The sequence below is a fragment of the Rhincodon typus genome, chromosome 1 (assembly GCF_021869965.1).
Source record: "Rhincodon typus isolate 14 chromosome 1, sRhiTyp1.1, whole genome shotgun sequence".
NCBI classification, from domain to species: Eukaryota; Metazoa; Chordata; class Chondrichthyes; order Orectolobiformes; family Rhincodontidae; genus Rhincodon; species Rhincodon typus.
Window position 1 is genome coordinate 76,015,461 of NC_063332.1, and position 23,110 is coordinate 76,038,570.

A 23,110-nucleotide genomic window follows, 5' to 3' on the forward strand; every position below is an offset into this window, starting at 1 on the left:
GGTTCGTATTGTAGAACTGTTCTAATCAAATTTTTTTTCAACAATGTGTGCTAACATGTTTTCACCCGAAAAGAACTGCAATTTTGTGATAACTTTCCTGGTTGTTCGGGATGTTTAAGGAGCAACAGCGCCGTCACGTCACGTGACGAATGGATCAACTTTCGTGGTTCGGCACCTCCTCCCGTATATAATCCACAAATTGCCATGTCCACTTGACACACATTGAACTGACCTCAAAATTACAGCAGCTTCCTTTTCAGGGCGGAGTAAATCAGAGGAAAAGCTCCTGGATTATCACATGAGCGGCTTTTGCAGAATTCCTATTAACCCCCAGTCATTGAAAGGTGACTTTAATATGTTCCGCGGTCCGATCGACAGCAAGAGAATAACGCTGTGAGAAGCAGCGAATATTGACAAAGGAGGCAGATTGGCACAGCAACGGGAGACCACGTTCATTTGGATTCCGGCATTCCCACTGTGACATGTGGAAGAAGTGGGTTTTCGCGCTGTTGGTGTGGCTATGGACGGGATTTCCTGATGCAACGGGTGAGAGGACTCTTTGCAGACTAACCTGGCAATGTTGTGTGTAAGATTGAATGTCAAGAAATTCAAATCGAAGAATTCAGAGCACAATTCAACTTGAATCGTTGTAGAAAATGCAAGCATTTTATAATGCAAATTTGAGGTAGTTTTCTAATTATTGAAAACATTGTGCAATTATTACATATTCCATCGGAATTTAACTCCATGTGCTATTACATTTCGTTAGAAACTTAACGGAGTCTAAGGTACACCGAATGCAAAAGGTGCTTTTTTGAGATTATTAAAAATGACTATGTGAGGCGTCCACTGTATTCAGAAGCAGGGAATCCGACCTATAACTTATTAAATCTCATTGAACAAAAATAAATGGTACGTTAGCCCTAACAAATAGTAGCCAAGCAGACTCAACCTTCTCGTTGTATGAAGCAGCTTTACACATCGAGCTTCAAATCACTTGCGGTGCCCTGGTTAGTTCGAGTTAACAGCCCACTGCAGGCTCAGGGTTAGACTTTTCTAATTATTCTGTTACACAGCGCTGGAGCAGGTGGTACTTAAACCCGCGCCTCCTAGTCCAGAGGTAGGGACACTATCTAGTACAAGAGCCCTAGGGTGAGGTTACAAAAATGTTTTTAAACAACCCATTCAAGAGATGCTATCACTTACATATATTTTCGGAGTAGGTGGGACTTGAACCCAGGCCTCCTGGTTCAGAGATAGGGACACTAACACTGCACCACTAAAACCCTAGGCTCAGATTCTCAGGATCTAACAAATGACAGGAATCGGGTGTGTCTTTGTGATGGCTTGGGATTCGCTTTGAATTCCCCGTTTGGTGAAATACAAAGATTAGTTAATAGTTGGACAACTGTGAATTTCAGTGGAAACTTTGTAATGATCTGTGATTTACAATGGGTTACTGCCCATTTATATTTCACCGAGTGTCCTCTTCTGCTGACTGTACTGTCATGCAGTATTGAAGCCGAAAGCTTGTGGATAAAGTTGAACGGCAGTTCGGCAGTTCATTTATGTTAAAAATAAATACTCTGCCTGCTGGTTCAGTTTATGGTATGGGCCTTTATAGGTGGTCCACTGTGAAATGATTTACCCCAAGAACATAACCTGGTGAAAACTGGGCGGAACAGTACTGTGAACTGAAATCAGTCAGGGCGAAAGCCGCTTCCCTTAGGAGCTCAGCTTTAACACCGCTCAATAAGCTGCTGGGAAAGTGGAGATGGGCCCAGCGGCCGGGGAAAGTGCGATGGAGATTTCTGGGAGGTAAAAAGGAACAACAGGTGACCGAAGGCCCATCTTTTACTCGTACCCAGCCCCATCGGCTTTCGAAACAAATGGTGGAACTCGCTGTCAAGTTCAACCGCTCTTCCAGGATATTCTTCACAATCTGGGTAGCATCTGGGTAGCAGGTTTCATGGTAGCCATTCTCCGAGATCCCTATAAATGTTGGAGAAGAACGTTTAGTAGGAAAAACAAACCGAAACTTTATCGGTATAAAGAGGGGTTAGATAGATAGATAGATAGATAGATAGATAGATAGATAGATAGATAGATAGATAGATAGATAGATAAAAAAGAAAGAAGAGAAATACGTCGAGGATTTGAGGGCAATGACAATCTGACACGAAAGTGGAGTTGACAACTGGGACAGATATTTTATACAGTGGAGGGGACAGGCTTGAGGGGCTGAATGGCCGACTCCTGCTCCTATTTATTCTGCTATCTGCAGCATAGTCGGGTCCCGATCGCACTCCTACCTAAACACAAGTCACTCTTGTTGGGAGCAAACCCACTGCTCATACTATGTATGGTATCCAACCTTTAAAGCCCGGACCCTTGAGTAATATCACTCCCAGTCTTCCGAACCGTTCAAATATATCTCGAATTTATATACCTGGATCCGGCATTTCTCGCTTGAAATCATAATTCATGCACCTAATTTGGCCTGTGAAAGGAAAGGAAAGGAACGAAAACAAAATAACGATTTAAAACTGCCCTTTTTCATATGTATTCCTAGAAAAGGAAATTGAAAAGTGACCTGGGGCGGATTACCGCTATTCATTTTTACAAGGTTTTAAAGTCACTGCAGTTCCCTGGTAGCTAATTAAAGGTGAGTGGTGGGTAAATGGTGCTAGAGCGTTGGGGGAGAGGGTGGTGGGGAGGGGTGGAAGGGGGCAAGGTGGATAGGATTACTGAAGTCTGCTGTCAACACGGATTGTTTCCCTGAAGTAGCTCATGACAGACGGGCAGGAGACGTGGGAGTAGTTGCTGATCAGAGGAAATCTGTTGGGCAATAAGTGCAAGTCCCCTCTAACAGACGTTCTAACGAGGTGAATCTCTCCATACTTTAAACTGAACTTAGTTCAGCATTTGGACCCAGCAGACCTGCTCACTCCTCCAGCAGCCTTATTAGATAGACGGACAGCATACAGCATACCTGTACAGCAGGATAAAAGTAAAATATTTGTACCGTTCACATCTCGTGGTGTCACTGTGAGCAATTGTCATAACAACCGTGATCTGGTTGCTGGACAGAAGGAAATCTTTAGTTAAAAAATGTAGTCTTTGATATAACGTACCATTTTGCCCATTAAATGAACCATACACAATTTTCTCAAGAGATAGTAGGAACTGCAGATACTGGAGAATCTGAGATAACAAGGTGTAGAGCTGGATGAACACAGCAGGCCAAGCAGCATCACAGGAGCAGGAAGGCTCTTGTGTTTGAAGCGCTTTGTAATGGACCCTTATTATTTAAGTTTTTTTTTTATTTTGTCGATGCTGCAATGTAAAGAAATTTGTTCAGAGAAAACCTTGATATTCCCACAGGCTGAGCAAATCTGCTGATTGTCCACGTCATTCCAAAAGTTCACATCCTTTGTAAGTCCTTAACATTGGGCAACATCAGAAGATCGGAAATGCGCCCCGAGTTTGTGAAGTTTCAGTCAGTTAGCTAACGTTTGACCAACTGCTCTCATCCTGTTCTGATACAGGCTGCAGAACAACACCATGCGATTTGAAGAGACTATTTAAGAGCTATTAAACTACAAAATAAAATGCTCTGCGTGTACCATCTGTACATTCCTGCCATTGTTAAAGTGCTCACATAATTGTTCGAACGTATCCTTTTGAATGCTATTTGACGATATACAATGCTTGCACTTTACAGTCATTGCTTCATGTTTTATCTGCGTTCATTTTTCTGATGTATTAACTTGAAGTATTTTGTGGGGCAGTGAAAGGTGTCACACAAACTCACAAGATACTTAAAGAGGAAGAATACCATTGGGCCCATCCTGATTGATTTACTCAGAATAAAATGACATTCCTCCACATACAGTTATAGAATCATAGATCCTAATTGCTTCTTTATTGGTTCTAGGGCTTTTGTCTCCACCAAACTCATGGTGGTCTATTTGTGTTTAGCTTAACTTTGTTATAATCAATGCTAATGAATTCATTACAACGAAATACATGACACATATGAAATTGTGATATTTGCCACCTTTCAGCTTTCCATTACAATTCTAAATGTCATTTTAGACAGAGTTTATTGCATAATCAAAACCAAAATTATTAGATTAGCAGAAATCAGACTGAAAGCTGATGAAAATCAAAACTTAATGTACATTGATTCATTACAATTTGGGGAAACAATATATTTACTAATGAGGTTAATGCTGGTAACTAAAGTTCTCATATGCATAGAGAATGGTTAACTGTATCATCAGTTTCTGGGGCTGTTTGAACCGTTTCTCTTCAGATATATATACCATAGGGTAATGGAATGGGAAATCATCAGTTACACTACCACATAGCAGACCCGTGCTGCTTATTTGTTCTATAAGAAAGAAGTTAAGTGCCTCACTTTATAATACAGTTTTCGTCCTGAGCAGAACTTTTGCACCTCAGCACCAACAAGAAATAGATGACTTTTGGTTGAATAATCACCAAATTGAATCCAGTCTTTAAAGGTGTCTGTCAAGCCGTTGCAGTATTTTGACACAGCTATTCATTTATTTGAAGGTTTTGCTATTGCTACCTTTTAAAACTGTACCTCATTTGGCCTCAGTTAACCATATATAGCTGTATATTTGAATGCAGCCTAATTAAGAACTTCTTATATTCTACTTCACAACCTGTCCTAAGTCCAAAGGAGAAAAGAAGAATCAGAGGAAATATGTAAAGCATGTTAACCTTGTGGTTGCAGATGATTCAAATGTAGTGTGTCCTACGCAACCTAATCTTCAAGGGAATAGAGGAAGAAATGATGAAGTTTCCTCAGTCAGTAGCAGGCATCATCTTATATATCTGGTGTTACATACCAAGTGATTGTTTCTTTTGATATTTTATTGGTCAGACTGAAACAGCAGTATAAAGTGCAATGCTAAAAATACACATGCCTGGCATTTGGGAAATAAGTGTGTGAATTCACCATGGAGTCCTGCCCTGTGATGTGACCAAACATGCAATAACATGCTTTTTAGATTCCTTGTTGGGCAACATTGTAAATTTAGGCAATGTCTAAACATGTTTACCTCAGTTATATTTCAAAAAGCAGCAAATTTCTTCCTCACCTGCTCCAAGCATCTGGCTACTTTTGAGACACATTCACACTTGGAGCTACCTCAATCCAGCTATTATTGTATTCGCCTTCAGAGAAGGTGTCCCCTTGTCCTTCTCTTCGTGTAACATGAACACTAAAAGTCCTTTCTGGAAAAATGTTGTTCATCATCCCAGGCTTAATGCAGCCATTTCATTCTGGCAGTTGCTTTAAGATATCTTGCTAAAACTCTAGATAGTATTTGATATGCCACTTTGCTTTGTGTATGGGGTACTGACAACACCACATTGAAAAGTAAGCTTAACTCAGAAAATCAAAAGTGTTGGCAGCATCCCAGGGCGTATTACTCCTATTATCACAATAATGCGACTGTCCTAATGAAGAATGTTTAAGCTGTAATATTTTGTCAATACATAAACAAATGAGTAGTTTGAAAATATACATTTTTAAGCAGACCTGGTAACTTTTGCATAAGTGTCATTCTCTTAAACTTAGCTTCTCTTTTGCCATGGCGATTAATGAATTAAATTTTGTCATGAAGTTAATCTCTTCTAATTTATTTCTACATTTAAGATATTGTTAAAAGAACATTCACCAAGTAGGTCATCGTATTTTCCATGAGTTAAATAGAAAATGTTTATTTTTAAATTAGGCATTACATACATATAGACCTAATCCTGTAGAGTCAGGCTTTATTCATTGAATCTAGAGTGAAAATTCAAATTTCTGAAAAAGGGTTCTGATCCGAAACATCAAGTTTCCTGCTCCTCTGATGCTGCCTGGCCTGCTGTGTTCCTCCAGCTCCACACTATGTTATCTCTGACTCCAGCATCTGCAGTTCTTAATACCTCTGAAAAGAACATAGTGTTTTTTTGATCTTGCGTGTGAAATTAATATGAGATTTGTAGCAAACATTGTGCATGGAATGTAGATATCTATTTACAATGTTCATGAAGAACTTGTGATAGAATGTCAAGATAGAAAGGTTTATCATAAAAACTTAATGCAGCAAACTTACTGTAACTTTCTAATAACAAAAACAATGTAATTATTTAATATTCAGGTATGTTTTGAACTATTACTACTTCATCCTCATTGTTTTATCACAATTTCCAATCTTCAGCTGAATCCTCAAACATTACAGAAGACATAGTCACAAGTACAGGAAAATATATGTTTTAAAGTATAACTTTACAAGGTTCCTCACAGGAAATAGTCCCTGGTCACTCCCCAGAAGAATTTCCTTCCTATCTCCCTACAGCAGTGTTTGCACATTTTCTAGCCCAGGCTACACCCTTGTGTACCATGCATGATATGATGTCAATTGATGGCTGATCCATGGACAGATTACCATTCAATAATGCTAATAACAATGAGGTGGTAAGGCAAACAAGTGTCACAAAGCAGACAACTTATTTTGTCACAATTCTGTTATCATTTGAATTGGACTTTTCAGCCTTCAACCTCACTTTAACATAATCAACTACTATGCATAGTCTGACTTGTTTTTGAAGATGTTTCACTTTGAAATTAACCAAATGTTTTAATTTGCAGGTTCCTATTCTTCCCCACATCTTAGCATCCAGAATAAAGAACATATAATTAATGCTAATGACACTTTAATAATTACTTGCAGGTAAGAGAAAGTTCTGCACTTCACATGAAATAATACTTTTAAAAGATTTGCCACACATCTCATAACCATGTGCTAAAGTTGTATGATTGTAAATGTGTACGTGTAAATGTATGAAAATATCTGCATATCTTTTCCAATAATTTCTCCTGTCTGTCTGTTTACCGACCTACCTAACTACAATGACATACATTCATGTATTTGTATAAAATTCTACTATCTTTGTGTACATGTGGACAATGAAAGTTAAACAAGTGAACACTTGTGTTACTGTATGAGCATTAAGTTCATCATGTTTTAAAACACTTCTCCATGACTCACAATTGCCTTCATTAAAACGTATTAGTTAGGAACAGCTTTGAAAGAGCCTGCAAGATCTATAAAATTTGCTGTAGAAACTTTACAATCACAGCTAATCTTTTGTTGCAGTGAAATGGGAAATAGGAAAGTATGATATTATCATTTACAGTCCACAGTTCATATTTTATTTCTGTCATCAAAAGATGACATGTGGACAACATTCTGAGTTCATACCTTTTGTCTGTGAATTCTCATCAGGAAACTTCCAAAATATCTGAAAATCTGTGTTAACTGGAAGCGTTAAATTTGAAACCGATAATTTGTATATAAAAAAACTGAAATAAAATTGCTACTGTTCTTGAACTGAGTCAAATGTTTAGATAAATATCCATTTGCTATGGTCTTTCCCCTTGGAATTCTCTTCCCAATGCCTTCAACTAATTCATTTCGTTTGACTAAACCTATGTTGATGCAGCTGAAACAAATGTCATTCAATAGCAGACTCCAATTCTAAGACTCCTCAAGAGAGCCACTGTTTTAGCGTTACGCAGCACAAGTAATTATATTAGATGGCATAGAACATAGAACATTACAGCGCAGTACAGGCCCTTCGGCCCTCGATGTTGCGCCGACCTGTGAAACCAATCTGAAGCCCATCTAACCTAAACTATTCCATTATCATCCATATGTTTATCCAATGACCATTTAAATGCCCTTAAAGTGGGCGAGTCTACTATTTTTGCAGGCAGGGCATTCCACGCCCTTACTACTCTCTGAGTAAAGCATGTTCTACAGTTGCTCCTCTCAGCAATTTTCATTTTGAAACATTAGTGAAAATACAGCTAAATTGCAGCATTCTATTCATTATGGCGCTTAAACACTCACGATATAATTTCACTATGACCTTTATAACGTATTCTACATATTTTCTCTTTATTTCTACTTTAAATGATTATTGCAATCCACTCTCCAATCGATAATTGTGTAATAAATCTGTTTAAACACCATGTAATTTATATCCAGGTCTGTATTCCTTTTCGGAAACGTAATAGGGACGAATTGTACAATCGTTAAACGTTTCGCCTCTTTGTATTGTAAACAAAAAAAAAAATGAAAACTAACTTTAACCAGCTCCGCATTTCTAATTGAGGGCATGTTGCTTCTAAATGTTTGCTGTAGAGGACGTGAACCATTGGAATGGTCATGGCCCAGAAATCACAGTAACATGGAACACAGGATATCCCTGACTGATTGCACCAACAGTACCTCGTTTTGCAAAACTCTCATTTTGACAAAAACCATCGCAAACGATACGGGAGCATATCGGTGTTTCTACAAGTACTCTACGGTGCAAGAAGCTGCAAGTATTTATGTCTTTGTTCAGGGTATGAAAACTTCTCAATTGTCCTTTGCCTTGTATAATCATTGAAAAGCAATTCCAGTTTCAATCACAGTTCCACCTTTGTCATTACTCCCCTGGAGGTCACTTCTTTCAACTTAATATGAACTGAACATTCCAAAGTTATAATTTAATAAGGCAAGTAATGAAGGGGAAAAAACATGCAACCAGTTTTTTTTTTAAAAAGACAACATTATAAGTGATAGCACAAGGGAGAGTGGCAGCGATTCAAATTTAACGTATGGATATAAACACAAACAGAACACAATTTCAATTGGTTACATTTTCTCCAGTAGGTAGCATTTCAGTTTAAACTTGCATTTCCTGAAGCATGTGGATTTGGTCTGTTTTACCTTTTGATCTCATGGCTATGCCTCTTTCGTGGGAGCCCATACAGATTCTTATCAGACGCCGTACAAATGATCACCTTTGCTTCAACTGGAACAGTGTACCCACAATAAAGCCCACCACATGCTGGGGTTAACCTCCATAGGGTTCCTGTTTTCCGACTTCCAAAGCAATGTGGTTAAACGCAGATTGCCTGCAGCACTTCCTTCTGTCTTACCGATCAGAGGGAGTTAAAATGAAAAAAAGACCAGTTTCCTGATTGGTGTCCTTGACTCTGCATTTATGCAAGTGGTCTTTAAACAATTGCGAATTATCCGCAAACAGCAATTTAATAATAGAAGATTGCAATTCTCCGCCATTTATAATGCTTAACAATATTACACTTTTTGAAGAACGTTGCAGAGATTGAACGGGAACGAATGTGGTATGTTCGATTTAAAGTTAGTTAGCCTAAGGGTATTAATTCCTGGTGAAACTCATTCAGTAAAATGTTTCGTAAGATAGCTTATTTGAAATGAACCGTACTGTAATTCCATCCCGGTTATATAAACAAGGAAAATATCGATCGTAAATAAAAACAATTTGAGGGAAAACATTGTTTAGCTTGTACCTTAGTTGCATACCCAATAGCTGGAAGATAGCTGATGGGCTGTGAAAAGGATTGTTTGAATAAACATCATATTTTTGAACTATTTCTCCATGATCTTAGGCTCAAGAATGTTTTAGTGCCCCATTGAATTTTACAGAAATGCAGTGAAATGCACTCATTGATTTAAAATGAGCTTATGCTGTTTGGCTGTTGGTGTTTGGGGCTCATAGACTTGTAAATTTGTCTGTTTTCATTGAGTGGGGATATACACAGTCCCTTACCAGCTTTTGGAACGTTTTACCCCCAAACTGCCATTTTTGTGCATTTATAACTTATTATGAATATTTGTCAAAATTGAAAGGAGACAGGCAAACACTTGTTAAATGTGAATGCCAAACTGCCTCACTGCTCTCATTAACTTTCAGAAGTGGCTTGATTAGGTGGAATTCATTTGATAGCTACTTCCGATGAAAATTGTGTTAGTAAAAATACAACTGAAGGAAAAGAAAGGAATCAAAGACTTAGACCTGGACTTTAGTGGGTATTCATTTGCCAGAACTAATCCTGATGGGAGTAAAGTAGATTTGACTATTAAACAGCAACCTCGGCAACCTCCATATCAGAGATTTCCCAAATAGCCTTGCAAGGTGCAAGATCTTGTCCAAGATCAGTGACATCTGGAGCTGTTACCTTACAATGCTGTTTATGTAATAGTTTGAAAGAGGCAATTATTTTCCTTAAGTTGGTAAACTCTTGAAGGCTGGTGTGCAATCTCAAATCTTAAGAATTAGAAACCAGCTCTATACCAGTAGAGGAATAAAAGAACAGTAGTCCTTACCATATAGTCCTGGTGTCAGTCACTAAGCCGAATAAACCCATACTCATAGAAACTACATGCATTACTTCAAATGAGTCATCCAAATAAGCCAAAATCTTAAAGTACTGCAATTATTTACCCCAAAGATTTAACTGAAGTTATCAACATCTGTTGCAACCATATAATATGCTTTAGAATCATCTGCTGTTATCACAAATTACTTCACTTCAAGAGGTTAAACAGATATATCGTTTGCATTTTAGACAATCAAATTCCCTTTGTGAATTCCTATCCTGGGAACCCAGAAGCATTGTACATAATGGAAACCAAGACAATAGTGATTCCATGCAAAGTATCCATGCCGGATCTTAATGTGACCCTACATACGGTAAATATAACTGCTTATTTACATGACTGCAACATATAACTTCCCCAGGTTATGCTAAGTTACAGTTTACCTTATAACAACCATGTTAATCAAGATATAAATGCAAATGTGTATTTCAATGCAATTTTGTTAGCAGCATGATCACATTCAGAATAATTTAACTTTTTTTTGGTTTGCAGATATTATAGAATAATGGAGACCTCCCTGAAATGAAAATGTTAAGTTTGCCATTTTAGTATACCACAAATTTATTATACTACAAAACAACAATATAGAGAAAGCAAATATTGAAGTGCTAAAACCAGACTTTCAAGAGATAAGAAATAAGTTAAAAAATAGAATCTCAAATATAGTATTCTGTGGATTACACCTATTTTCACATGCTAATGAGAGTAGAAATAGGAAGATATGGAGGATCAGTGTATGACTTGACACATGGTGTAGGTGTGATTCCTTCAGATTCTTGCACCATTGAGACCAGTTCTTGGACTGGAGGCACTTTTTCAAAAGGGAAACTTTGCATATCAACAGGACTGGAACAATGTCCTAATGGGAATGTTCAATAATGTGCTTGTGGAGAATTTGAATTAAATTAGCAGAAGGCTGGGCACCAGAATGTAGAATGAGAAAAGAGGAATAAGATGCATAAAGCAGTGAGTGTTCACAGTTTTCGAGAAGATTTGTAGCTCAGGTTATGGATGAGGTTGTAGACATGCTCACTGAGCCGGTGGGTTTGGTTGCAAATGTTTCGTCATCCATCATCAGTAGGTAACATCATCAGTGTGCCTCCGGTGAAGTGTCAGTGTCTGTCCCACTTGTTATTTATACGCCTTGGTTTGCTGGGGTGGTTGGTATTACTTCTGGTTATATTTCTCAGTGGTTTGTACACAGGGTCTAATTCAATCTGATTGTTGATGGATTTCTGGTTGGAATACCAGGCCTCCAAATATTCCCTGGCATGTCTCTGTTTGGCTTGTGCGATTATGGATGTGTTGTCCCAGTCAAATTCGTGTTGTTCGTTGTCTGTGTGTAGTGAGACGAGTGAGAATTGGCCATGTCTCTTGGTGTTCGGCAGTATTAGTGAAGAATATAGTACCATATTAGATAGGAGCAGACTAGAGAGCTACAAGGAATATAAAGACAGGCTTTGAATGCTTACATGTAAAAACATGAAGGACTATGTTTGTACAGACAGATGGAGGCTCCAAAGACATTTGAATATGATGAATCAAATTCAGAAGCCTTACGACCATTTTGGATAGATCCCATTTTTTTCTGGCAGGAGAAAGTGGAGTTGTGTGACTGACATGAGGGAAAGCTGAACTCAGCAGGGCTATTTGACTTCAGGGAGTCGACAATTTCTAGGCTAGATGTAAACACTTTGGGAGGGTGGGTAAGGTCTGCCAAACTGTCACACTGTGAAACTATTTAAACCCTCAGCTGTTTAGAATACAAGAAAAAGCCTCCCTGCCTCAGTGAGAATTGAAAAGGACTTTACTAGCAATGACAATAGACTCATAGAGTCATAACAATGTACATCACAGGACCTTCAGTGTAACTCATCCATGCCAACCAGATAGTCTAAATAAATCTGGTCCCATTTGCCAGCATTTGGCCCATTTCCCTCTGAACCCTTCCTATTCATATACCCATCCAGACGCTTTTTAAATGTTGTAATTGTACCAGCCGCTACCACTTCTTCTGGCAGTTGATTCCATCCACGCACCACCCTCTGCATGAAAAGGTTGCCCCTCAGGTCCCTTTTAAATCTTTCCCCTCTCACCTTAAACCTATGCTGTCTAGTTTTGGACTCCCCCACCCGGGGAAAAGATCCTGTCTATTTATCCTATCCATGCCCCTCATTATTTTATAAATCTCTGTAAGGTCACTCCTCAGCCTCCAAACGCTCCAGGGACAATAGCCCCAGCCTATTCAGCCTCTCCCATTTAGCTCAAAACCTCCAACCCTGACAACATCCTTGTAAATTTTTTCTGAACCCTTTCAAGTTTTACAGCATCCTTCCCAAAGATGTGTAACTGATGGCTGCTTCCCTCGACCTATAATTATTTCTGGCATGTTCACAGTTAGATTCATAGTCCAAAAATGTTATTAAGGGGTTAACTGTGTTTTGTATGGGGTGTAGTGGTAATGTCCCTACCTCTGAGCCAGGAGGCCTGGATTCAAGTCCCTCTTGTTTCAGAAGTATGTTATAACGTCTCTGAACAGGTTGTTTAGTGCTCCATCAGGGGCTGTGTAACCTGACTTTATGTTGGCACGGTGGATCAGTGGTTAGCACTGCTGCCTCATGGCATCAGGGACCCAGGTTCAATTCCACCCTCAGGTGACTGTCTATCTGTGTGGAGTTTGCATTTCTCCCTGTGTCTGCGTGGATTTCCTCCAGGTGCTCCGGTTTCCTCCCACAGTCCAAAGATGTGCACGTTAGGGTGGATTGGCCGTGCTAAATTGCCCCATAGTGTGCAGGCTATGTAGGTTAGCCATGGGAAATGTAGGGATAGGGTCTGGATGGGATGCTTTTTGGACAGTCAGTACAGGCTGAATAGCCTGCTTCAACCCTGCAGGGACTCTATGATTCAGAAGAGGTTTACAGTACTTAAAAGGGTAGAACATCTGAAGAGTACCTTCTTATGATGTTTGCTAAGCAGGAAGACATCGACAAACTATTGGTGGAAGCTGAGATGACCGAGTAAAAGGATGGCATGCATATTGATAAGCAGGGTGTACTAGAATGATTGGATATGCCTAAAGTGGATAAGACAAGCTCAAAGTGGATAAGTCCAATGGCTTGCATCCAGTTTGTTAAGGGTGGAGATATTAGAAGGGCACGTCATAATCTTCCTTGATATATGCAACATACCAGAATATTGGAAAATGGCCAATATAATACCCCCTTAGAGGAAAGTGTGTAAGACATTGCTTATATCTACAAAGACCAGTCAGTTTAACATTAGTGATGGTTAAAGTTTTGGGAAAAAATGAAGAAGCACTTGCAAAGGATTGAGTTAAATATCAAGATCCAGCATGGATTTGTTAAAAGCAGATTGTATTTGATTTATCAAATTAACTTTCTGATGTTGCATAGACAAGGTCGATTCATGGATAGCCAAAAATGTTTTCTAATGTGCTCTAAGAAAGCATTTGCCAAAGTACCACGTAAGAGTCTGTTGACAAACCTGAGGGTCAAATTTTCCTCTCCCTGTTATAGTGTAAGCAACAGTGAGAAAGGAGGAAAAAGAAGAAAACCTCAGAATCTCAATGATGAGAAAAACTTTCATAATTTTTCCCTCAGCCTTGACCAGCAACTTTAGAATCTCACCGTTTGGCAATGACTACCTTATTTCAATACATCTGCATCTGATTAAAGATCCAATTGCAATTAGCCCCTTGTTCCCCGAAAATCTAGGCGGTAGAAATTGCTGATATGCAAGTCAGAATGAGTGACCAGTGGCTGCAGCTCTCCAAATGCTTGTCCCAGTCATCATTCAATGGATCTGTCACTACAATATTCCTTTACGCTCTATGGCCAACATCCTACTTGACATTTCATCCATGCAGGTCAGCATTGGCAAACCACCAGTCTTGCCATATTATCAGGTCTGCTGTCAGGTCAAATCACAAAGTACTTCAGACTTTCAGCACTTGAGTGCTCAGGGATATCTAGGGTTGCGTGTTTCTGCCAGATCACTTTGTGTACAGGCCCAACATACACATCATGCATCTACACAGGATGTATCTTAAGGCTTTTAGCTTGCTTTCTTAGCACTGTCATACTAACTTCAGCGCAGACTTACTTAAGTGCTAACAGCTTCTGTGTGTGTCCCATTGCTTTCTTAGTTCACAGGGTATTTAGTGCTCAGTTACAGGTGGCCAATCTCTGTGGCTTGTATTATTTTTTGAGCACTTAGGAAGAGGCAGCCTGTCATGGTGGGAGCCCTAAACAGTTAAAAGGAGGTGGACATGTTGATGTGAGCCATCATGCCACATCAACATTACACCTGCAGCATGTGCTGGCAGATTACGTGGCAGACAAGCTGAATATGCTTCAAACAAATGGCTATGTGTGATTGTCAAACTGGAGCAGTCCTTAGTGGGACCAAGAGAAATACGGTCAGTTGAGGGGCTGATTCATTTCCAGTCAATGAAGATTGGGTCATGATCATTCAGGCACTTGGATGCCTGGGTTCTTGTAGGACTGTGTCCTCACCCTTCAGGGACTGAGGTATAGTCAATCTGCAGGTCAATTGTAATTAGTTCTGGGAACTACAGTTACATCAGTCGGTGTGCCACTGGTGATATTAGACTGAGGAGCTATAGCCCTATGGATGTGAGGAAGCAGAGAAGAGACTTATTGCTTTGGAGTGCAGAAGATCATTGAGCTTTTTCCTGCATTTCTGGACACTGCCTTATCACAGGACACAGCACTGGCCTGGGACATAATTTCGGACAAAGCTGACTGGGTTTACTGCTGTGGCCTTGTGTGTGAGTCCACAGGAAGAGGGGCGGCCCTTCTCTGGACCAGCCAATGCACCAACATCCCAAGATCCCTCTCTGTGAAGCACATGGTTCCCTGGGAAAGGCACTGAAGACACTAGTTACATAATTATTGAGCTGAAGTGTGGAGGATTGCCTGAGAAAATTCATTCCAAGCGATGGTGAACTGGTCACCATAAATCTCACTTGACAAGGCAGTTTCACTGAAAATGAGAAAATTGTATCCTGGAAGTTCCGGGAATGTCAACTTGCATAAAATATTGGCTTAAGGATACAAAATGCTGGGTCATAGCCACTGGTCATTTTGCAACCTGAAGTAGAATCGTGGAATTCCCCAGGGGTCAGTTCCAGGACCACTGCATTAGGCCCTAACTATTGTATTGTGTCCATGGCTGATCACCATAATTTAGGAAGGATGTGAAAACCCTTGAAAGGCTGTAATAGGGATTTACTGGACTGGTTTCAGCAATGAGGATTTTTAGCTAAAAGGTTAGGCCAGAGAAACTGAAATTGTTCTCCTTGGAGCTAAGGTGATTGAAGGGTCATTTGATTAATGTGTTTTGGTTTCAATAAGGTAAAGAAAGAAAAGCTGTTCTCATTTGCAGATAATACAAGGATGAGGGCACTAAGATTTCATGTATTGGTTGAGAGATGCAGGGGTTATATGAGGAGAAACTTATTCACACTGCGTGTGTTAATGATGAGATACTCACTGCTCATGAGGGTGATGGAATAGATACGATCAACAGCTTTAGAAGAAACTTGGAGGGCATTTGAGGAAAATTGACTTACAGGTTTGTACAGACAGAGCAGGCCAGTGAGACTGACTGAATTGCTCTATAGAAATCCAGCATAGACTCTAAAACCGAATTCCCACCTTCTGTCCAGTTATATCTCTATATTTGTGAATCATTGTATATAACGTTAACAACAGTTGGCATTTAGATTTTCATATTGCGTTTTTAGTTGGCAAAATAATTCCTATTTAATTTTTGAACAGAAATATCCAGAAAAATACATTGCTGCTGATGGAATGACAACTTTCTGGGACAATCAGAAAGGTTTCACTATTTTGAGTCACAAGATCAGAGATGTAGGAATGGTCACGTGTGAAACAACAATGAATGGAAGAGTCTACAGTTCCAACATGTATGTGGTGGTAGTTTTAGGTAAGATGCATTTTGTACATTTTTACTGAAGTGGCTAAACTTAAGTTAACTTCTGATACAGACCAGCGGTTGGACATTGAAAGATATATACAGGGGTTGGGACTCCTTCTTGCCTACCCAGAGGCTTTATGGAACCCAAGCCAATTTTTGTCCAGATTTCATGATGGCTGCTGAGTTTCAAATCCTGTTCCAACAAAGTAGAGAGTTCGATGTATTGGGAGTGGTAAGAAGAAACCAGTTTCTGAGAAGTAATCAAAAGCTTCCAGCATCTGTAATGTAACTGGTAATAATGGAGGAAGCCTTTAAAACTCAAAATTCACAAGCTACTGACATTTAAAAAATAACTGAAACCAGCATTCAGAATCCACTGATTGAAGCTAAGAATTTGTTCACTGTGTACTCAAAATAGTTAGCTAGTAATTCCTACCATCAATATTTGGCAAATTGGGCCTGGAGTTGGTGGTAATCTATCAAACAGCGATGACAAAAAAAAGGTTAAATCATCTAACCTTGTCTATTCCTGAAGAAAGTTTTAACCTTCTAGCTAAGATCTATCTGAAAATGGGAGCAGGTGGGAATCAACATTCACCCAGTCACACTTTTAAGATCCCGAATTTGCTACATTTCAAAGTGCAACTGGTGTGGCAAAGACATGAAAATTAGTGTAATTTCTTTCTGTTATTTCTACATAAGTAGGTTTAACCATAACATAACACAGAAGCACAATTCAGTGACTAGGGAAGACATTCCAATGCAGTTGTTTAAATAGTTCCTGCATGAAAATAATATGGATGTTTATCAGTGTGTAACCTGAAACATCTGTACCATGGCCTGCATGTATCTTGTTTTAAAAATAATACAGTCAATCTGTAAACTGAGATAACAGATAATCGGAACTGGCCAATTTAAACTACTTCTCACAGTGGGACTGCTCTACTGGCTGATAATCCTGGACATAGCTACAGACAGTAGGATGTCATTTTATGTTTATTGCCTGCTAGGCTAGAGATTCAGGTTGGAAGATTGTTTATATTACTGTGTCTCCGGTTTTATCAACAGGAAACCTAGCGTCCTGCGGTCAATAATTTGATTGCTTTTACACAGTTAATACTTCATAGGATTAAATCCATTTCAAACACTTTTGACATGGGAGATTGATCTTGTAATTGGTTGATGCTATATCCAAGAGTTTCTCTTATTTTCGAAGGTATATCTCTTGTTGTTAGCACATTTCTCTATGCCACAGATAGTCATCTGAACAACAAGGTTAGAATGTCAATATCGCTGTAAAAACTATTTCTGTACACTTATGAATTTAGCTTTCTTTTGATTTTCTTTTTTTTTGCGAATAAAACTTCATTTGCAGGGTTGCATTGTAAAACACCGGTATGTCTGTTAGTAAGAATTGATTATCTGAGTAATCTCAACGATTGTCTCTCTGAGGCCAACAGCTAGAGATATATTATATCGTGCTTTTGCATCCCATCACAAAGGAGCTGAAACCCATTTTTGAAGATGATTTCCAAAAGTACACTGGGACCCACACTACTGACACGAGAGAAATTTAATATTAGTGTGTTTAACTAATGCCCTCAATACTCAAAGAAATAGGCATTTGGGAAAGATGAAAAAAATGACTGAATCACACACTGTGGGCAGATGTAATGTTCTACCCAAGATGAATTTGATGATCGAAGGTTTGGCTCATTGGATGGGTGGCATGTAGGGGCCCTGTCATCTTCTCATTCCTTCCCCTGATTTAAGTCCACACCAAGAAGGCACCCGTCCCATTGCCAAATGATGCCCTTAGGTAAGAAATGAGTGCCCATAGTGTAATATAATTTACTCAGTGGCAGTGCCTGATTGAGGGACCCATTTTCAGGAAGGGGGAGCATACTGAGAACCAAGCTCCTGCCTTTACTGCTGAAACCCCACCTTTTCGTCACACTGTCTAGTCTGCACTTCCCATGCCACCATCACTTACCTATAGCAGGGACCATTGATGATCTTGAATCTCAGATGGGTGCTTTGCCAGCAGTAACTATTGCTGCTGCTGTTGAGAAATGCAAAGCTGATGATTTCTGGCTGCATGCAAGGTGCTTGATCTCAGGAAAGACTTGCTGTAGCCTGGCTAAGTGCCTAATCATCACTGAATTTGGTGAACCTTCCCAAAAGGAGGCAGTGAAGAACTCATTTTAGCTGTTCAGCTAACACTGCCATTAAATATTGCCCAATGTCATCATTTAAGAATGTGCCAGTTAAGTCATTGAAGGAGAGCATGTATGGCTATGGGAACTGACTAGGCAGCTGATCATGTAAAGAATAACTATTGACAGTGAGTGATTAGACCAAGTGTTCTTGTTGTAATTTCTAAATAACTCTATGCCAGGGACTGTATGGAGATCAAAGTAAAAAAAAAAAGTTCTACATCTTTGATTTTGACTTACATGATTGTAGTTTGCATGTGCTAGTTATATTTGTGTGATGAACTATCCATGTAGTTCAAGATCAAAACTGCAATTATTGTTTAAACCTTGAATTAAATCAGACACACAGAGTCATAGAGCCATAGAGATGTACAGCACGGAAACAGACCCTTCGGTCCAACTCGTCAATGCTGACCAGATTCCCGAAACAGATACAGTCCCAATTGCCAGCATTTGTTCTGTATCCCTCTAAACTCTTCCTGTTCATGTACCTGTCCAGATGCCTTTTAAATGTTGTACTAGCCTCCACCATCTCCTCTGACAGCTCACTCCATACATGCACCACCCTCTGCATGAAAAAGTTGCCCCTTAGGTCCCTTTTAAACCTTTCCCCTCCCACCTTAAACTATGCCCTCTAGTTTTGGACTCCCCCACCCCAGGGAAAAGACCTTGTCTATTTACCCAATCCATGCCCCTCATGATTTTATAAACCTCTATAAGGTCATCCCTCAGCCTTTAACACTCCAGGGAAAATAGCCCCAGCTTATTCAGTCTCTCCCTATAGCTCAAACCCTCCAACCCTGCCAACATCCTTGTTAATATTTTCTGAACCCTTTCAAGTTTCACAACATCCTTCCTATAGCAGGGTGACCAGAATTGTACACAGTATTCCAAAACTGGCCTAACTAATGTCCTGTACAGCTGCAACATGACCTCCCTAATCCTATTCTCAATGCACTACCCAATAAAGGCAAGCATCCCAACTGCCTTCTTCACTATCCTGCATACTTGCGACTCTACTTTCAAGGAACTATGAACCTGCACTCCAAGGTCCCTTTGTTCAGCAACACTCCCCAGGATCTTACCATTAAGCATATAAGTCCTGCCCTGATTTTTCTTTCCAAAATGCAGCACCTGAATTAAATGCCTTGCAATGCAATGACATACAAAAGCACAAATGCAGATACATTCTAAGCACAGTTAACAAAGGAAATTTAAAAAAAACACTCATTTCATGCAATTTTTGTGTCGCAAAAAATACTGAATTTTAGATCTATGTTGAATACACTGACATGGTAAGGGATTTAAATGGTATTTGCCAATACAGGGAAATTTCCTCCACACATTTGTGCAGTGCAATTGTAAATGAGCTTTTTATAAACAGACGTATTCTTATTTGCACAGAGTGCACAAAGGTAAAACATTTGTACAATTTGTAGTATCATCTTCACCTTGCAACAACGTCTCAAGGCTGAGAACTGATTTCTGCTATATTTGTGCCATTGTATATGAATAATTGTGTAATGTATCCACCCTGCAGGAACCAAGATTCAGGAGCTTACACTAAACCCTCGGTCACAAGTGGAGTTAGCAGTGGGGGAACGTTTGATACTCAACTGTAGTGCCAAAACTGAACTCAATGTTCGGCTGATCTTTAATTGGAAGTATCCTGGATTGAAGGTATAACAAATGAAAGTCTTGAAGCTTTGCTTAGTTAAGGAAAAAAAATCTAAACATCACCATAGAACAAATCCATAGGGAAGAGAAAAAGTTTGAATTCTGTCTTTAATACTTCATGCTTCAATAGGAAAGGGGTGTGAAGACAAGTAATTTGGGTTGGAGGTAGTAAGTTCTTGGTAGACAAATGTACACAATATTTCTGTATTAATTGGAGGTATGTCTAGGTGTAGGCGTGAAACAAAATATTGTAAAAAGCAAATTATATGCAAATCTCAAATGAAATAAGATTGTTAATGTATTTGTGAATACTTCTTGTGTTGCACACTTAGTGGTGGAAATTTCCAAAACTCTTTAGGTTACATTGTTGTGGGAAAATTAGAATGACAATACATTTTAGTTATAGAATGTCCTTGAATTTTTATTGGAAAAATGAAACAAACCTCCAGCAAAATTAATTGCAGCTGTATTGATTAACTCCTTCAACTAGAGGTGAAAAATATGTTTGAGAACTGATTTGTGTTTTAGGAGTAGGTATAGCTTGAGCTAATGTAGCATTGTAGTCTTTTCAGAAAGTTGGTGTATTTAAACTTTGACTGCTCTTTAACCTTGTTGCAAAGTATTCAATAGTATAAATATCCTTTTAAGCAATGTGATCACTGTTAATGATTACCAATTAACAATACTTATCCAGAAGGTAAACAATTATGAATGTTAAATCCAACTTCCTCAGGTTATAATTTGTTTTACGAGGTTTGAAAATAATATCAAACTGCATTTTAACTTTTCTCTAACATTTTCTGTCTTTTTCTTCACACTTCATTCATTCTAACTTGTGCTGTTTCTTTATTTCCTTTCTCTACTTAGTTTGGCTTTGAATTTGATTATTTCTGAATCATTCAATTTCATTATTGATGGAGATACCCCTATTTGTCTCGTCCTGATGCCCTGTTGCTGTTACTGTACTTGCTCTTTCAAAAATCTTGTTGGAAAAATTCTTTAAGGCCTGAACATACGATTGAAAGTTGAACCAATGGTCTTCAGTTCCATCAAAATTTGACACATTGATCATGATAAACATAAGCTTTTACTTGATTACCTCAGGAAAATTTCCTGATGATATTAGACAGAACCATTGAAATAGGGTCATGGGCCAAAAAAGAATGTGATGGAATGAATTTTCCCATTCACTGTTTTCCTGTGGGTCAGTGTAACTTGGGTAATTGGGTAAAATAGATCATATATACCTTTCCAAACTTTCATCCTGTCTATCTCATTGGAACACCATGAATAATGGGTGGCTAATTTAATACCTTGTACATCATCACCCAAAGTTACTCCTTCTGTTAATATATGAGTTACCACACAGACATTTCTATATTAGTAACAATTTTTCTATCAATAACTTGAAGGTGAGTTTGACCAGTACAAATGACCCATGTCATTTTCCTGAACCACATTCTCTCTTTTCCAATAAACATTATACCTAATAGCCTCCGAAAGAAAATCTTGCCTTGAATATTACTTGCAATTTCAAGGTGTTAGTCAGAGAGTCTGCAGCTAGCAATTTTTATTATTCTCATTGCTATCATAAATATTTCATTCAATTAATTTTGATATACTCCAATATACAGAACCCATATGGACAGATCTCAGTATTATATTCTCAATGTAGAAAGAATTTGCATTCAAATAGCATGATGTATGTTCTCAGGCCCTAAAAGAATGCTTCATACATTGTATTACTTCTGAAGTATAACCACTTGTTATGAATACAATATCAGCGTACACATAAATAAATTTCATAAACAACAATTCAGTTAACCTGTTTTCATGGAGGGAGGGATATTGGCCAGGATACCAGGAGATCAAAGGACTCTTGTGGCACAATGCTAGTGTGTCCTTTCCTCTGGGTCAGAAAGTCTGTGTGCAAAGCCCACCAACCCTAGAGGTGTGTAATAATGTGTCTGAACAGGTTGATTCAAAATACCTGATTTTTTTATTGAGACCATTTTAACACCAGACCACATAATGAATAGATAGCCCTTCAACTTAACGTTCAACGCAAAGCATCTTTGATGAAGCAGAAATTTCTCAGCATTTTACTAATGCAATGTAACTAATGCAGTTTAAATTCTAGTATGTCACATAAGCAGCATTTTTGTTATTTAGGGGGCCTGCATAGCCACAATGGAATTTACTTCAGAATATATTCAGCAGGTTTTGAAATACATTTTGCTGGATGCTTTATATTGCTTCTATCTTTTTTCTTAATTTCAACAGAATCCACACCTAGTCTTCAAAACAATGAAACAAGAACAACCCAAAGGGCTGGAACTCTCAAACATTCTGATTATAGACAATGTGACAAAAGGAGATGAAGGAACATATTTTTGCAGTGCCTCCAGTGGAATGATGACAAAGGAGAACAGCACTGATGTCATCATCTATGGTGAGATCTTCAGTTTGATGTGCTGTGAAATCCATGAAAGTAAATCAAGAGGGAATGCTGTAAAACATTTTAGAACTATCATTAACAATCTTAAAGAAGAGAAAGGCAGATATAATTCTCAACACCGAATCAACTTGTCAGCTAAAGTGTGAAAAATATAATTGTCATTTCAGAAGCCAATTTGTTCACATGTTGATAGAAATAGACTGGGTCTATCAACTGAATTTAAATAAAGTGGATTAAGATTTTTTGTTCAAAGATTTATGGCAAATGCCTTGTAATTTTGTGTTCATGATGGAGAATGAAATACTTGCCAAGTTCAGTTACTCCATTAACATCCGTAAGCATTAGTAGCTTAATTACAGCATAGACAGATACAATATAAAGCTCACACAACCTGAACCCAATAGTAAATATAAACACTGCTTTATAATGCAGCCATACAATAATCTTTTCCCAATTTCTTCACTAGCCATTCTGAGTGTCATAGGGATTAGAAGCAC

At 38.7% G+C, this 23,110-nt stretch overlaps 1 protein-coding gene across 2 annotated transcripts in view; it reads left to right on the plus strand.

Annotated features, from left to right (window-relative positions):
* The first annotated feature begins 226 nt into the window (after positions 1-226).
* Positions 227-23,110, plus strand: part of kdr (kinase insert domain receptor (a type III receptor tyrosine kinase)) — a 75,390-nt gene continuing 52,506 nt past the window's right edge. Inside the window, exons 1-7 of one of the 2 annotated variants that reach the window (XM_020528870.2) lie at positions 227-546; positions 6,674-6,755; positions 8,232-8,437; positions 10,469-10,593; positions 16,103-16,271; positions 20,019-20,158; positions 22,439-22,607. In XM_020528870.2, coding sequence (XP_020384459.1) covers positions 483-546; positions 6,674-6,755; positions 8,232-8,437; positions 10,469-10,593; positions 16,103-16,271; positions 20,019-20,158; positions 22,439-22,607 — 955 coding nt within the window. In that variant the 5' untranslated portion in view covers positions 227-482. Of the gene's footprint in view, positions 547-6,673; positions 6,756-8,231; positions 8,438-9,179; positions 9,224-10,468; positions 10,594-16,102; positions 16,272-20,018; positions 20,159-22,438; positions 22,608-23,110 lie in introns of those variants that run through there. The other variant, XM_048600179.1, reaches the window with a different exon arrangement.